Genomic DNA, 17210 nt, shown 5'->3' on the forward strand with positions numbered 1-17210 from the left:
GCTGCTGCATATTCTTTATGGCTTTTACTTTCGAGTAGATCAATATTCGTTAGATATGCAAGTCTAAAAAATTTCAAAAAATTTTACTCTTGATATTTTCACTAAAAGTAGTCTTGACCACATTTTTCACACAGGCAACCCATTGCAGGGATATTTGTTAACATTTTATATTTCATAAAAAATAACTTTCATTCGGTAAACAGATGGGTGAAGGTCGATCCTAATTGGGATCTTAGACTATTACCATATACTTGTTTAGCTATGAATGGCACAAGATCAACATTGACATCCCACAAAAAATATTACACGAATACCTAGATACAGCGAATCTTTGACAAGAACAAAAACACCAGAAGGTTTTTAATTAAATGCATATATTCGACAAAAATTCTTGCCATGTCGCTTAAAAACTGATGGGTAAGTCTTAGGTATCAGACACGGCAATTTTACTTTCTATTCTACTTTAAAAATTTAACTCTCAATATTTTTGTTGATTGACAAGCACATTATAGGTTAGTTTTACTACAATGGTTGCTAATTTCAAAAGCATTTCGAAGACAAGAGAAAGTAGCCCCTGCTAAGTCGCATCTCTCTACAGTACTTTCGTATCGAATCATCATTTTCCAAATAGAATTTATTTTTTCTAAGGCGTTATAAAAATCGAATGATATGACCGTAACTATAACGCAAGGATAACGCTAGGCTTTATTATCAAACATATCTAATGTATTCATCATGATATTATGTAAACAAAAACGACCATATTCACATTGATGCAGTTATATTATTTAAAATATCTATTAAATGAATAAATATTACGAGTAATTTTTTTATTCTATTAAAACTCTTTGATATGAATTCCGCCGGTATATTACTGCGTGATTTTAATATTATTTTTCGAAAAAATACCCTGACGTCGTTATATTGTTTGTTAGAAGATAATATTCTGCTTACGGAAGATTAAATCAAGATTTTCCTGAATCTTCACTTTCAAGTAATTTTGAAGTGATTAAATGTATCGAATTTTGTAGCGTTTGCACTTTATAACTTTCTCTGGAAAGACAATGAAAAAAATTTTGTATTAAAATTAATTTAACATCATCGTCACTATGTTTGTCGATCTATATCAATCTTTGCTAGCTGGCATTCAAATTTTCCCAGAAAGTAGCTATAATAATATCTTTCCCTGGGCAGGATATTACTATTCACTTAAATAGGATACTCGAAATAGATAACTTTTCATATATATTGTTTTCAGTATTTGGAGACCATTTACCACTTCTAAGTCGGTTTTTATTCCTTTACTTTAACATATTGATGATTGATTATTTTATAGATATTTATTTCAATTCGAAAATATCAGTAATCCATAAAGACCGGGTCTATAATTATCAAAGATGAGAACTCTAGATATTTGAAATAAAATTTCAAATTAGCCTTAATGCCTAAAGCAATTTTTTTGTATTATAAATACGTATTTTGACGACAATATATTCATTTTTCGTCGGTATGAATTAGCTAATCGTAATAGTTCTCCTGAGAGATCTTTACTCGTTCGAAATAATCCCCAAATTAGCGAAGAATAACATTTCTAAAGAGAAAAAAATTGTAATTAAATCTTAACGCATCCATATTTACAAATTATCTGAGACGAGATATGTTGTTAGTTGATGAAATATTAAAGTGATATGTGAAACTGTCTTCTTATACCTGAAGAATATTGACTTTTTAGAACCTCTGTCTGTAGGCCAAGTCCCGAATAATGTAATAGAAAGTTCAGCGGGTTGAATGTGAAATGATAAAAACCAAGTTTTATTTCATTTTTCACTAAATCACTACTTTTCACCATGATGCTTCATCTCTACAGGAGAAAAAACATTTTCGTATTCAACGACCTCGAAAGCATAATACAAAACTGAAATTATAATTATTACCACGTGGTAACATTCTGCTTTTTCTAGACGATTACTTATTGTTTTGCAAACTACTCGAAAGTAAAAGAATCATTTTTTAAAATCAACTGCCATGGCGTTTTAATTTCAGCCATAATGTCGTAACAGAAACTGTTATAAGAATTAAGTTAGAGCTATAGGAGCCCTTGAGGAACTCCGTTTTTAAGTTATTATTTTATCAATTAGATGTATATCTTATGAAGGAAATAAATATAAAATTTCTTTAATGTAATTTGTACCTAGGTACATACAGGTCAAAAAATAATAAATAAAATATTCTTACTCGTAAATTATTATCACTGTTGTCTTTACCAATTTTATAGTTAAGAAAACAGAAAATATTTACAACTTTTATTTCTGTTCTGAAAATAAATTGAATATTTTATACATAAAACAAGTTAATAAAGTTTTCAAACTAAAACTTCAGGTTCTCAACTTTTTTAAATTTGTCTTATCGTAGATCAAACCAAAATTAAACAAGTTGAAACGAGATTCTGATGTGTGTAAATTTACAATGTTGTTTCAAAGATGGCAGGACTGTAAATGTTGAAACGAAACATACCTAGCAGACAAAGATATCTGCAATAAAATATATGAATAATGCTAGCCTTTTCTTTGTTTAATACTGTTTATGTATAATTTATATTTATATGGTTTACTTTGAATTCTAGTCAACGAATGACGCTGTTATGTCAAAATTATTTATTTTACAATTAAATAATTTAAAAAAAATAAAAACAAATAGCTATAACCAATTGAAAATTTTGCACATATGGAAATTATTGAACATTAAAACTCGAACGCCAGAAAGAAAGCAAAATTTAAAATATATTTTTGTTTAACCTCAATTTTTCTATTTAAACAATAAAAACAATGGCTAGTATACATATTTTAGCAGATGGATATTCCAGAATTTTGGAAGGAAAAATGGAAGCCAATTGTAGTTGTGTGCTCGTTAAAGGCGAAGATAATATCATTGTCGATACAATGACAGCTTGGGATGGGCACTATATTCTACAAGGTTTGATTAATTTGACTTAAAGGCTTCTCGTTACACGGAGTACTTACGAAGTTCGTAATTTTTTATTATGCATTTTAGCCTTGAGAAAGTGTAATTTAACAACAGATGACATCAATTGGGTTGTATGCACGCACGGGCATTCTGATCATACTGGGAATAATAATTTGTTCTTAAAGGCTAAACATATTGTTGGCTTCAGTTTGAATCAAAAAAATGTATTTCTCGAAACAGAACTTCTAAAAGGTTAGCCTGTTTTTACTTCACAACTATGATGCACACAAGTTCAACTTTTTGAAAATTAGGTGGGCATGGGAATTTCGTAAACAAAATGCTATTGAATTCCTTAACTATTTATGGCTTAACCTATTTTCTTTTGAAATTAATTTTATTTTAGGAAATGAATTTGTTATAAATAAACATGTTCGAGTTCTTCCAACACCTGGACATACATTAACTGATGTCTCAGTTTTAGTCACTACACCTGATAAAAATATAGTTGCAATTAGTGGTAAGTAAATTTTTATCGTATACCTACCTATCTTATTTCCATTTCAAATCAAAACGCATGACACATGAGAAAAAATTAATCACACACTGAATGACGGACGGTTATTATACCCCAAAAAAATCCGAAATAAATTCATTACCATTGATAGCTGGGAGTTGCAACTCGCCAACTGGCGATAATTATTTCTACTAATTAAAATCAGAAGTTCCGAATTCAATAGTTACAATTTTGACTACCAGGCGGCAATACTTGTACTTACTACTTTTAAAGGCCAATAAAAATATTCAAATTCAAATCAAAAAAGTCCCGCCAACTGGCGATACAAATTTGTACTATTAAACAGGAAGTAGATCACTTTTTCAATAGTTCCAATTTAGACCACCTGATTACTTACCATTTATCAATAAATATTTAATTTATAAAAATATTTAATCAATTTTCACAGGTGATTTATTTGAAAAAGAAGAAGACATTAATGATCCTTCAATATGGCGGGAGATTGCCGGAAGTGAAGCACCTGAATTACAAATAATAAATCGTAGTAAAATTGCTGAGATTGCGAGTTTTATTATACCAGGCCATGGACCATATTTTAAAGTTACTGATGAAATGCGTTCAAAATTAAAGGAACAATTAACACCACCCTGTGAACAATGTAGTACTTCACCTGATGTGAAATTACCTGAAAAATCTGCTGGAGAATATCCTCAAAAAGATATTGAAACAATTGCTGTTTAAAAATTTATTCTATAAATCTGTATATATATTGTCCTGATAATTTAAAGGGTAAAAACACACTATGTAAACAAAATTATTTGAATACAAAATTCTATGGTTTATAAAAGAAATATCTAGATGCGTTCATTTTTTTTTCAAAGATATATTGGCATGCAAACAAAAAGTGTGGAATAGGGATTATTCATGAAATTTAAATTTGGTTCAAATATTTTTCTTCCGTAACTTTAATGACTGGACATTTCAACTAAACCATTAATTAATAAAAATACAAATTCAGTGAGGGCATTTAAAAATTTCTAAAACGGAAATTCAAATTTTTATACGGACGTGACATCATGGTACGGGCTTGTAATGTAGATAGGTCGGTATATCCATTTTAACGTCCAACGCAAGTAAATACGTACTTTTGTTACATGCGCGTATTTTAAATGAATCTTTTCTGCTATCATCGATGTCGACACTTGTGATGTACATAATAATAACCTCTACAGATTACATATAATTCACAAATGAAAAGTATAAAAACACAGTATTTAAGTTAAAATTTCGATTACAATCTCGTTTTGCTGAAACGGTTGGTTTAATATGAAAATATTAAATTTAAAAAATACCGAAACTACGTGCTTAATCAAATTTTAATTTTGCATCTTGACAACTGAGTTGGTCATAGAACCATATTGTTTTATATATTAAATTTTTAACAAAATAGTTCTCGAATATTTTTGAAATGAAAAATCTGTTCTGATTTATGTGAAAAATCTTCCAGTATATTTTTTATATTCATTAAATTTCAATTTTAAAAGTTAGAGCCATAGTAATTCTGTAAATTGATTTTTTTTTAAAAAGTTAATTTATTTGATATTTGCATGTAAAAATTTCCATTCTTAGCTAGCTTTAACTATTTCCAGGTGGTGCGTGTTTTTTTTCTGATTTCTTCTTTTCCGGTCTTCTTTGAAACTGAAGAAAAAAATATCAGTTTGATTTAGTCAAAACCGTAATATAAATTAAACTTAACTAATTTTTTTAAAACTTGGCCACATAGAATAATAGCTCTGTATGTAAAGAAAGAAAGAAGTACTTAATAAGTTTCGAATAACCAATCGTTAAATGATAACACCCAATCAAATACATGTTTTTAAAGTCAAAGCAAAAATTGAAAGCATTCGACTGCTTATTTTATTTAGGACTGACTAGTCGGGGTTCATACGTAATTATTTCTTTCTTTTCAATGCATATTTTATGCACGTAGGTGATTTTTTTAAAAGTAATAAACACATTCCATCCCTCCGTTAAAATCAGATAAATATCAAATATATTTGTCAAATGAGGAGGCTACAGTTGAGTTAGTTTTGGTTCATTATGGTCAAAGAAACAAAGTGTCGAGGCTAATATTTATATTTATCATCACCCCAAAGTGAACTTAAAAGCATAAAAATGACCATTAAATAATCTAAATTTTGATTAGCACGTTTTTCATAAGCTATGAACTATAAGCTAATTTCAAAATAGACATTATAACCTACACTAAGATTTCTAACTTTTTTTTAACCGACTTCAAACAAAAACGGAGGAGGTTATCAATTCGACTGTATTTTTTTTTATTTTTATGTTTGTTACCACAGAACTTTCGACTGGGTGAACCGATTTTGATGATTTTCCATTTCATTTTGATCCATTTCTGGCAGCGGCATCCATGAGAAAACCATAAAATTCTTAAATTTTCATTAAGTGTGCACGACAAGAGGGCGAATAACTTAATAACACGTCAACCGATTTCGATTATTATTTTTTTAGTGAAAAATTAAAAATTTTTAACAAAAAGAAAACCGACTTCAAAAGAAAAACTTTTATACTAATAATAGTTCTATTTTTTTCCACCTCGTTTGCGATATTATTCTCCCGGATGCCTTCTAAATAAGTATACCTGCTATTGAAACTCTTATCTCAGCTTCTAAGTCCGGTTATTATTTTAAAGAGTGAAAAAAATTGAAGTCGAGTTTTAGAATTAAACAAATATAAAAAATAAATTCTAGACTACCAACATAATAATGTCATTTTAAAACAAAAAAAAATAATGTTTTATTCAATTTATCACACACATATATTACATAATTTTGAATGATGTTATTAAATTCGCATATATTACAGGAAAAGTAATTTATCATAATCATATGTTGTTTCATGCATAACAAACTCAATGCATTGTGTCAACTTTAACGCATGACATATTATACGCATTATTATTCATTCACATTTAAAAAAATCATTTATCAATATTGCAACAAGCATTTTTTTTTTAAAACAACATATTTAAATGACTTACTTGCTACTCATAATATTTATATTATGAAAGTCGTTTATATCTCACTAACAACCCTTTTTTTTAAATGATCATTGAAAAATAAGCATGTGTTGATTTAACAATTTATATTATTCACGAAAATTATAAAATTTTCATTCCTTAAATACATTTTAAATTTATTTTTCCATAATTACAAAATTTACTTAGCAATTTGCTACCATTCATAATTATTTAACAATTCATTTCAAAATTGTATAGATCGATTAATTCCTAGTTGTATGTTTAGAATAAAGTAAAATTAACTAAAAAATCTGAAATGTAATAGTTCTGCTACCACTTAGTAACTCTCTTACTCTTCTATTTTATCTGTCCGTATATTATTCATCATATTTATCAACCTACGAAAGCTCGATTGGAAGATAATCGGGAATGTTGGAAAATCCTCCTTATTTGATGACATTGATGGAAAGGAACTAATTTTTATAGGGTCAATAGTGAGCGTCCCGGTAATAAAAAATAGAACTTTGTAAAAAATTACCTTGTATATATCAGGCATTTCTAAAACTCCTTTATTACGGGCTACAAAACGGATTTATAACACACCCCCAACATTTCTCGTTGGCCTTCGATACAGTGCATAAATGACTCATGAATTCTCAGCAATAAATATCCTGTATTGTATGATGGATATGACTAGTGTTTGCTGTTTTTTGTTTATCATTAATTTTGTTAAAAAATACTCTCACGGCTAAAAATATTTTTCTTCATTTGATTTCCTATTTGTCCAGCTTAAAATTTAATTTCAAGGAAAAAAAAGCACAGAATTTATTTTTAATATTTTAATAGTTTTTTTTCAGTTTTATAAATATTTTTTTACTATTTTAATACGATAACCTACGAATTTTAAAATCTTATCACTTAAGTCTTATTTAATCCGTTAGCCACAAATCAAGTGGTAACTTGCTGAATATTTGGTTCATTAAATCTAGGAAAATTGCTGCTAAACTTTCACTAATACTGTCACTTAATTCACCAATTACTTCTAATCCATGATGGTTTAAAAAGTTATTTACGGTTTGTCCTAGAAGCAAGCAAAGACATTGTTAATAAATTTCAACAAAATTCACAATTCATTCGTCAATAAAATTTACTGCCTGAAATTGTTTAAAAAAATTGTGAAAGAATTTGTGTATGAAACTTACCTAATACCTTATTTCCATTAAAAAGGTGATCTAATTTAATGTGCATAAAACCGACTTTGAAATTCACTTTCATATTTGTAACATCCATTATTTGCCTTCCGTCAACATCAATAATTTCAAAATCCGTTGATATTACGGTTTTAACGTTTTTCAAATTTAATTTGCATGGTCCATTACCAACTAAGGGTAAAACCAATATTTTACCAACCAAATTATATAGTGAGTCAATATCCAAGATAGGTAAATCGATACCGAAATTGAATTTGTTTTCATCTAGACGCATGCTGAAATAGAAAATTTTCGTTCAGTTCATCATGTAAATAATGAAAATCTAAGCAGGAAAAAACCCTAGAAAATCATCGAACTTAATTTTAAATAATTGCCTACACCAATTATGCGCCTCACGAAGAACACGAAGAAAGTATTTCAAGCCAGCAAGTCAATATATATATAAAGTGCTCCTATATATAAAAGTAAGTTTCAGCACCAATGCTTCAGTTTTACGCGATACAGGTGAGAATATGAATGTCACACCCTTGCACCAGCAAATATGTACGGCTTTGCTAGATACGAACTCTGCATAAGTATTCGAAGCGTATTACATAATTCACGTATTGGAAACGCATTACATAAATCACGTAGGGCTTCGTAAATTGATGGGAAATCCAAAATTTTTTTTAACTTCCAGTACCGAAGTTATTGGATTTATTTCTGTACGGCGTTTATGTAATTAGCTACGAATTCTTATGCAGAGTTGGTATCCAGCAACGCCGTACATATTTGCTAGTGCAGGGTAAGACATCAAGGAGTATGATATTCATATTCTCATCTTTACCGCGTAGAACTGACGACATGGTGCTTAAACTTAATTTTACAAACATTATCATCTTTTTCAACATGATCCCTGGTGATTCATTTCACCCGAAAAATTTTAGCATGGGCTTCTAGTCTATAAGTTTGATTTTTTTATGCTAACTTAGCAACCTAACCTAATAGATTTTTACAATAAAAAACCACATTGAACAGATATACTTACTCGGAGTATGTAGGAATTGCTTGGGATGGTCCACGTACTGTCATATTGTACAAACTTCCACTCAATGTAACAGCACCAGCTCCTTTACTTACTGATACTCGTTTTAAATAGAGTGGTTCGTATGGTGTAATATCCAATTCGGGGATACCTTAAAGTAACTCTCAAAATAAGTATTCTTGGCTATTTAATAATATAATTCAGTTTTTTTTTAAATATTACCTTTTGCTAATTCTGGAAACATCTTTTCAAATAAATCTCGTAAGCATGTATTTAATTCTGGATCACTTTTCTTGCAGTATTTTAACCATTTCGCTATAACATAAATAAAAAACATCTTTTAAACAAATGGAATTTTTTAAATCTTAATTGAATGGTTTAGGAGATGAATTCCGAAAAATCCTTTCTTTACAGACATATACGGTATAAAATCATTGTCCTCTCAAAATTTCAAACTTCTATCGTTACTGATTTAGGCTGGGCGTTAATAGATTACTCGAGACATATCTGAAAAGTTTCTGATTTTAAATAACATTAAAAAAAAATTATCAAAATCCGAGCTGTAAATATGAGGACTTCCTAACATAATATAAATATAATATTAAAATTTTGAAATCTTTGGAGTATTTGAAATGAGAATTGCTGCTTCAGTAATATTTTTCAGTTTAGAATTCACATGTAGGTTTTTATTTCCTGATTTTTTGAGAATGTTGTTTTTTGCGCAAGTAATTTTAGCCATTAAACATCAAATAATAAAAGGTTTAATTAAAGGCTAACCTTGTTTGAATTTATTTAACGAAGTACAAATATTTACTATCAATTTGGAGCCAATGTCAAAGATCTTTACAATATTTGTATTGCAGGTATTACAAATATTATTCTTATTCTTGAATGATTAATTAAATCATCAATAATATTGTGTCGTACATTTAGGCGGTGAAAAATATTGATTAAATTCCTTATATTTTAAGTATAATTGTTAGCGATTTCAGTTATACGGTTACGCATTGGTATAAAATTCTTTCGTATTATCCGATAGTTTTGGATAGTTCATTTACGGATATAAAATTTTGCAGGAATTGCAAAAAGAAAATACATACTAGACAACTATTTGACTTTGTTTCTAGATTATAATTTGTTACTACAAGCCACAGAAAGTTAGTGTGTCCACTCGACCCGACGAAAACCAAATCATAACTTGTCATTTAGAGTATTTAGACTTTGATCCCATTTGAAATTACTCTTAACATTAGTATAAGATTTGGCTACGATTTTGGATAGATTTTTATTTTGGATATTTCATAGTTTCGGCTACGGTTACATAGGTCTATAAAATCCCTGATACTTATCTTTATTTGCATTGTCTCTAAAAAGTTCTGTTATTTCTGCTAGTCTTTTCAGAGCATCTTTATGTTAAAAAGCAAAGAGTGAAGACATTGTCAATCTTGGCTTACAGAAAAAAGGAGCATGTATTGCAAATTTATTAATTATTTTGCATTCTCTTGCTGTCATGTCTTGACACTTATCCACCTATAAATGTTTTTTTTTTCAGGTTTTGCCAGAGAAAAACTTAGCATATTTGGATCTGCGTATTGTATAGCTTTTTCTACAGACATTAGGGTATATTTTTATCGCAAAATATTATTCTTAAATTGGTTACTTTTACGAAAAGCTGGACGTGCACTTCAGTAGTGTGGAATTTACTCAGTCAAAAACAGATATATTAGCCCGGTTGTTTTTTCGTATATGAGACGTGACTTATTCACCGTGCGTTAGAACGGCTAGAACGGCTTATTTACCGCCCTTATTTGCAAACAAAGGGGCCCAAAAGGTCTAAATTGTAAGCTTACAATGATGTTTTGTTTTACTTAGAAAATGGCATTGTATTTAAATTTTAGTTTCCAAATTTTTCTAATAAAGGAGTTGTTTTGTTTTGATTTGATTCTCTTACTTTTTTGCATTTTAAATAAATTGCGAAAACATGGATTTTATTATCAAATATCGATAAATTATATATTGCAGTCAGTAAACAAAAACAAACTGAACAGAAGGTGAAAGTGACATCCATTTGATCAATATAGTAATAACATGAATATGAATGTTTTGACTTTGTAAAAATATATATGTTATGTAATAAACAAGATTTTTTTCAAGTTCTTACCGCTAGAGAGTAATAACATTTCAGATAATTATTACCGGGTAATTGCATAATCAAATGGTAAGTTCTAGAAAGAAATTAACCTTATTGTAAATATATAAGAAGTGAAATGTTTACAATATACTTGTAGATAGGTATTATTAATAAAATTATTTCTTATTTCATATTGACATACATAAATTTAAAAAAAAACTTGCATTGAAATGATTGGAAGAATATTCGATAGAAATCGATTGAATAAAAATTTGTTTTATTCCTGAATTAAATTTCATTAATTTCTTTAGAACTAATAAATATTTCTCAAAAGGAAACATTTCGAGCGACTTTGTTAGAAAATTGTTCAAAGTTCACATAAAATAAAACTATTCTTTTACATTGCATCAACGATTAGTATGAATACAAAATGCTAAAATCTTCTAAATATTACTTATTACTTATTATAATTTTATACACAAACTAGGGATCATTTTAACGTATATAAAGGGGATCATTTTACCCGTAACGACATATTTGAATATCGTCATAAAAACTGACCTTTAAATTTATTATACGCCTATCAAAATGTGTTATAATATTATTAAAAGTCAACAAAAGGCAATAGTAAAAACCAGCTGACAAAAACTAACCCAAAAAAAGAAAATTTAGGTAGGAATTTGTCTTACCATTGATTATAAGCAGTAAAATTAATATTTTTGCTACGAAATAAGTCTTTGTTCGACGATGAAATTGATCAACAACGAGGGATCATTTTAACCTGAGGGATCATTATATAGCACTTTCCCCCCAAATATTGTAACATGTACCTAAATTGACGATACTATGAAAAAACATTGCAAAACCCATTAAAGTAATATTTGTTTTAATTATCGGCGTTTTTAATGTTGTGTAACGAAATTACCAATTAAAATTTATGATCGCTTACAATATAGATTCAAGCAATAATGATTTAAACATACTTTTGCTAAAGCCCACCCATAAGTTTATTTCAATTGTTGCCTAATAAGACGACACTATTTTAATTAAATCTATAGATTTGAATACCTATAGGTATTATTGATGAAATCATAAACATTTATTAATCAATTACAATGGTAATCACGTTATTGAAGATTAATAAAATGTTTATTGAGTCATTCTGTTTAAAAAGTAAGGTAAAATAGGTATACAATTAAAATATTAAGTTTTGATAATAATTTTTTAAGTAGTTATAAGTGATTTGAATTTTAACATGTTTTAATGCTGTACCTTAATATTAGATTCTAAAATAATTTTAATGATGCATTGATAGATTAATGCTTCGAAAGCTATAGAATTTTGTAAGTTTTTATTACAATGGATAATTAAATCATTAAGTACAAATATAAGTTAAACACAGTCTCTCTCAGTGGTAGGTTGTCAACACGAAAGGATATAGAACAGGCATGGCCGAGTTATTTTAAGTCAAAGTAACCATTATTATAACTCTATTGAGTGCCATAAATTTTATTGTGTGTCTCTTTATGCAAGTCCGCATTGCTCATAGAGGAGGAAGCGAGACGGGTATACGACTCTTCTACCTATCTCAGTTTTTCTAATAGTAATGAGATAGATAGAAAAAAAAATGTTGTCTCTCTGTCTTACTCATATTATTGGTTGATACTGGTTAGTTTGTCGCTGTCTTGCTCGTTATTTAGTTACAGAAGTGCTAGGGACTTCTCTGAATCACTTTTGCCCATGCCTGCATGCTATAGAAGCTTTATAGAGCATCTACTAACAGAAATTTAATTTTTAAGGGTTGTAAATTTCAGAACTTTTTTTTAGATTATTGTGTTGTCAATTCCTTTTTTTTAACATGGCATATATATAGAAAAAACTTGGTTAAAACACGAATATTGGAAGTTTCATCTTCCAAAGTTACTATTTAATATAACCCAATAAATAATCTACAACTTTCAAACAGGTAATTCCAATTCTGTAGGATGTACATGGTTCGATTATCACAAAATTTCTCTTTGTAACTACCAGCCTATTAGAATGGTTTGAAATTTTTAAACATATAATGCCTTGATTTTATTTTAATATGTTCTAGAAACGAAGAGACCTACTTGTTAAAATTCGATGAAAGAATCTAATTGAAAATTATATGCTACATACATAAAAGTTGTGAAATTTTAAGATGTTTTTTCTTTTTGACACTGAGACACTTAGTAGAAGTATTAACCTTTTTTGTACAGAATTTTATGATTATTATTTTGTACTAAGGTAACAGTGGTGATATCTTGAATTTTTGGCTATAACCTGTGCAAAACAATGAACGTACATGAATTTTAAAAGTAGTTACATTTAAGGTTACGACTCGATTCGAGGTTGTAATCAAATTGGGGAACGCTATGTCTAATATTAGTAAAATTTTTGTCTCCTCGAATTTAACAGACTTTTGTTTTATTCATTTCTCTTATTTTTTCAGTGCTTAGAATGAGATGAGCGCTCAGTTAATTTAAGGAGCGCTCGCTAAAAAGGTGGTAGTACCGACACCCTTCATATGATTCATTTTTTGTTTATAGATCATATGAAGTGGGCTCAATCCTCTTCAGTCAACCGCGTTATATTAGTCGTATAAGTATGTTAAATATATGCCTTTATTACAGCAATGTGTCTTTCTTGTATTCGTTAACTATATTCGAATTAATTTTTAAGATTTCTGAGATATTAAAGTACCTATAGAAGGGCATTTCATAAATGTATATTAAAAACGAACGCTTAAATGAAAGGATTTAAAAAAGCTTCAATGGATAAGTTTTCTTCTTAGAAGCATTCAAAAGAATTAGGAATTAATTGAATTCAGTTTTCACAAATGTATAATAATTAATATCTTAACACAGATGAAGACACAATATTGAAAAGTAACAAGCCACATATCTAATTTTGTAAGTTGCATTTCTAATTTTAAGGATACACCGGATACGTTAACTAATTAAATATAAAAAATTGGCAGCGTTCTTTTTGAAAGAACAATTTTCATTGTTCATATTAAGAGTCTCTATAATTAACATCAACCAAAACAATAACAATTATAATCTCTATACTAGAATAAGTGTGGCAATGAACTTAACATTTATAGGTAAAAAACCATTGTGGTTATATAATAATTTGTATACCATAAATTTCATTTTGATTAAATGACTAATATAACTTTCAATTTCATCTTAAAAATCTCACCAAATCTTGTACGCAAGTTTTTATAAAGAAATTTTATTCTTAAATAACCACAGCTAATGATTTGTATATTAATGATAATAAAGAAATTCACGTGTAGAAAGTTATTTTTGTGATTAAATAATTTTTAGAAATTTTAAAATGAGAATTTAATGTTTTTTTTTTTGATATTTAAATATGACATTTAGACAAGTTATTATAGACTTTTTTTTATAAATATTTGATATGACTTCATGTGCCGTTGATCCTATATGGCAATGGGTAAATCTGTTAGTTCTAGATCGAATCCTTGATATTTAAATTTCATACTATTTTCCACTTGTAATTCCCCTCATTTTTCATTTTGTATTTTTTCCAACAGGTCAGTAGGTACCTAATATGCCTGAGTATATAAAAAGTTATATAATTATGCTACTTGAATATAATTATACATCTGTGAAAATAGTTATGGAAATTTATTTTCGAAATATAGCCCAAAGACTTTAAAAAGACAAATTATTAATTTTTATAAAGGAAAGTGTATCGGATTAATTAAATGTTTTGGTCTTAGAAATTCACTGTATTAGTTTTAAATAATGAAAAAAAAAATTAATTTTAACTCTTGATTGCCTGACTAAGACCATTGAAAGTACAACTTTTTTCTTATTATATTAAAAGAGGCCGTTATTCTTCACTAAATAATGAAGATTCAAACTATAAAATAATTTAAAAACCCATTTGTCGGTTTAAAATACTTATAAGGTACATTGAATTTATACAAATAAGCGTTCGTAAGTTTACGTCCACGTTCACGAACATTTTAGATTTGTGTGCTAACAAAAGTTGTTGGAATATTTATAAGAAACATTTGCCATTTAAATTTTGGCTCTCTTGGACAGTTTTAGAATAATTTGTTGTCTCCTAAATAATACTGTTAGTTATACATAGCCAACAAAACTAGTTAGAGACAGGGTGCTCGAAAACTTAGGTAGATAGTATAAATATAACTTTTGTTTGGAAATAAAATCTTAATGGGGTATGAAATTTGCGATGGCTTCTAATATATAGAATAAAGTTGTAAAGCTGTGGAAACTTATTTGAAATCACTTTGTATTGATCAGCGATTTTAACAAAGGAAAAATTACAATTTTATTAATCCTTGTTAAGTACTAATAAATTATAATGCCCGCCTGTCACCTGTAAATATACAGTATAAATCTTAAACACACGCATCTGTGTATGGGCAATTAAAAAATAATTAGACGGCACATTTTTTGAATATGATCTATTTATTGAAAATAAATATATATCCTTGATTCGGGTTCTCTAAAATTTAAATTGCGAGATAAAGATGTTTAAGAATTCTTACTCTTTAAATGATGGAAAAAATCAAATATGTTTCATTCCTCAAATTATTATCTGAAGCTCAATGTCTGTTTTTAACTTGTAGCGAGGAAGTTTTGAGGAAAATTGGAAAAGTATATATCAATAACTAATAAACCAGGAAAATTTATCTACATTTAAATTTAAGTCTTACTCCTTTGATTAATAAAAAATCCAGTTTATGGTTTGTTTAAACAATTTACCTATTTTATACCTAAATTTTAATCACTAAAGAAATCATAAAAAATTGAACAGAAAACTTACGTCTTTCAGTTATAAATTCTGAATAAATATAATTTAAATTTACACTTAAAATTATCACAAAAAATAAATAATGCCGTAAAATCATTTTTAAATTTGTGTTTTATAAATTAAATTTAAGAAAAAAAATAAAAATTAAATTAATTTAAAAAAATATGACACTGGATTTATTAATTAAACAAAATATATAATATTAAAAAAATTATTTAATTCATATTTAAATTTGCAAGACCCGTTTATGTATACTGTTTAAGTTAGAATGATTGCACTTGTTTATGTCAGATTATTTAACAGTAAATAAGGTAAGGTAATACACCTTTTTACTAAATTATTTTTCTTTCATCAATTCACCAAATAGTGGTGTAAGTATAATTTGGCTTTGTGGTACATTCATTAAAAGAGTGTAAAGGTATATAAATGGCTGCATGGTATACAGTAAAAATCTAAGTAAAATAATTTATAGGGTGGTTTCAAAAAGAAAGTTTTTGTATTAGGTATATAGTTAATAAGTTTTCATTTATTCCCTGTGGTCGATTTGTCTGCCAAAAGAACTGATGGCAGATAAGATGTTATATGCATTACATTAAGAATTACAATTTACGAGAAATATTCAAGAGGCAGGCGGTAAATATTCGAGTTTTAGGCGATGAACATTAAAAAGGCAGGCGATAGTAGCAAAACAGCAAATGTTTGAATTGTTTTCTTTTTTGTGCTTCAAATTCCTAGTAAAAAATTTTTGTCTCAATTTTTCAAGAGAACTTTTAACTATAGAAATGAGACGAGACAACTCTCTATTGTTACACGTTACTTTCAACACGCCTTGCCTTGCGGCAAGACAAAACAGTATAATAATAAATCTGGTATAGTTTTTCAAGAGCCCGTATAAGTATTATAGAACAAAAGACTATTTTAACTTTTACTGAGGATTTCATAAAAAATTATTTTCAAAATGTCCTTAAAGTAACAAATAATATCCCTTTGAATCCATAAAATTAGTGGTAAAAGTCCCACAAAAAAATAAAAGTGTCTTGACTTTTTTTTGAAGACTAATAGGTTGGCTGATAAGTCCCCGGTCTGACACATAGATGGCGTCGCTAGTATTAAATGCATATTATTTTTATATAGTACCAACCTTCAAATGATTCGTGTCAAAATTTGACGTCTGTAAGTCAATTAGTTTGTGAGATAGAGCGTCTTTTGTGAAGCAACTTTTGTTATTGTGAAAAAAATGGAAAAAAAGGAATTTCGTGTTTTGATAAAATACTGTTTTCTGAAGGGAAAAAATACAGTGGAAGCAAAAACTTGGCTTGATAATGAGTTTCCGGACTCTGTATTTTTTCCCTTCAGAAAACAGTATTTTATCAAAACACGAAATTCCATTTTTTCCATTTTTTTCACAATAACAAAAGTTGCTTCACAAAAGACGCTCTATCTCACAAACTAATTGACTTACAGACGTCAAATTTTGACACGAATCA

General features: G+C 28.1%; 2 protein-coding genes across 2 annotated transcripts; one reads left to right on the plus strand and one right to left on the minus strand.

The window, feature by feature from the left end:
* Positions 1-2688: 2688 nt before the first annotated feature.
* On the plus strand, positions 2689-4312 carry LOC123305294 (metallo-beta-lactamase domain-containing protein 1). The gene is made up of 4 exons (XM_044886977.1): positions 2689-2973; positions 3052-3216; positions 3368-3481; positions 3927-4312. Exons 1-4 carry the CDS (start codon positions 2826-2828, stop codon positions 4217-4219), a joined length of 720 nt encoding a protein of 239 aa, XP_044742912.1. The 5' UTR covers positions 2689-2825; the 3' UTR covers positions 4220-4312.
* Positions 4313-7413: 3101 nt separating this feature from the next.
* Positions 7414-15792, minus strand: LOC123305797 (protein takeout-like). The gene is made up of 5 exons (XM_044887630.1): positions 15736-15792; positions 8979-9071; positions 8760-8907; positions 7724-8007; positions 7414-7602 (listed from the first exon to the last, which is right to left on the minus strand). Exons 2-5 carry the CDS (start codon positions 8998-9000, stop codon positions 7451-7453), a joined length of 606 nt encoding a protein of 201 aa, XP_044743565.1. The 5' UTR covers positions 9001-9071; positions 15736-15792; the 3' UTR covers positions 7414-7450.
* Positions 15793-17210: the final 1418 nt, after the last annotated feature.

Source organism: Chrysoperla carnea, chromosome 1 (assembly GCF_905475395.1).
Source record: "Chrysoperla carnea chromosome 1, inChrCarn1.1, whole genome shotgun sequence".
NCBI lineage: Eukaryota > Metazoa > Arthropoda > Insecta > Neuroptera > Chrysopidae > Chrysoperla > Chrysoperla carnea.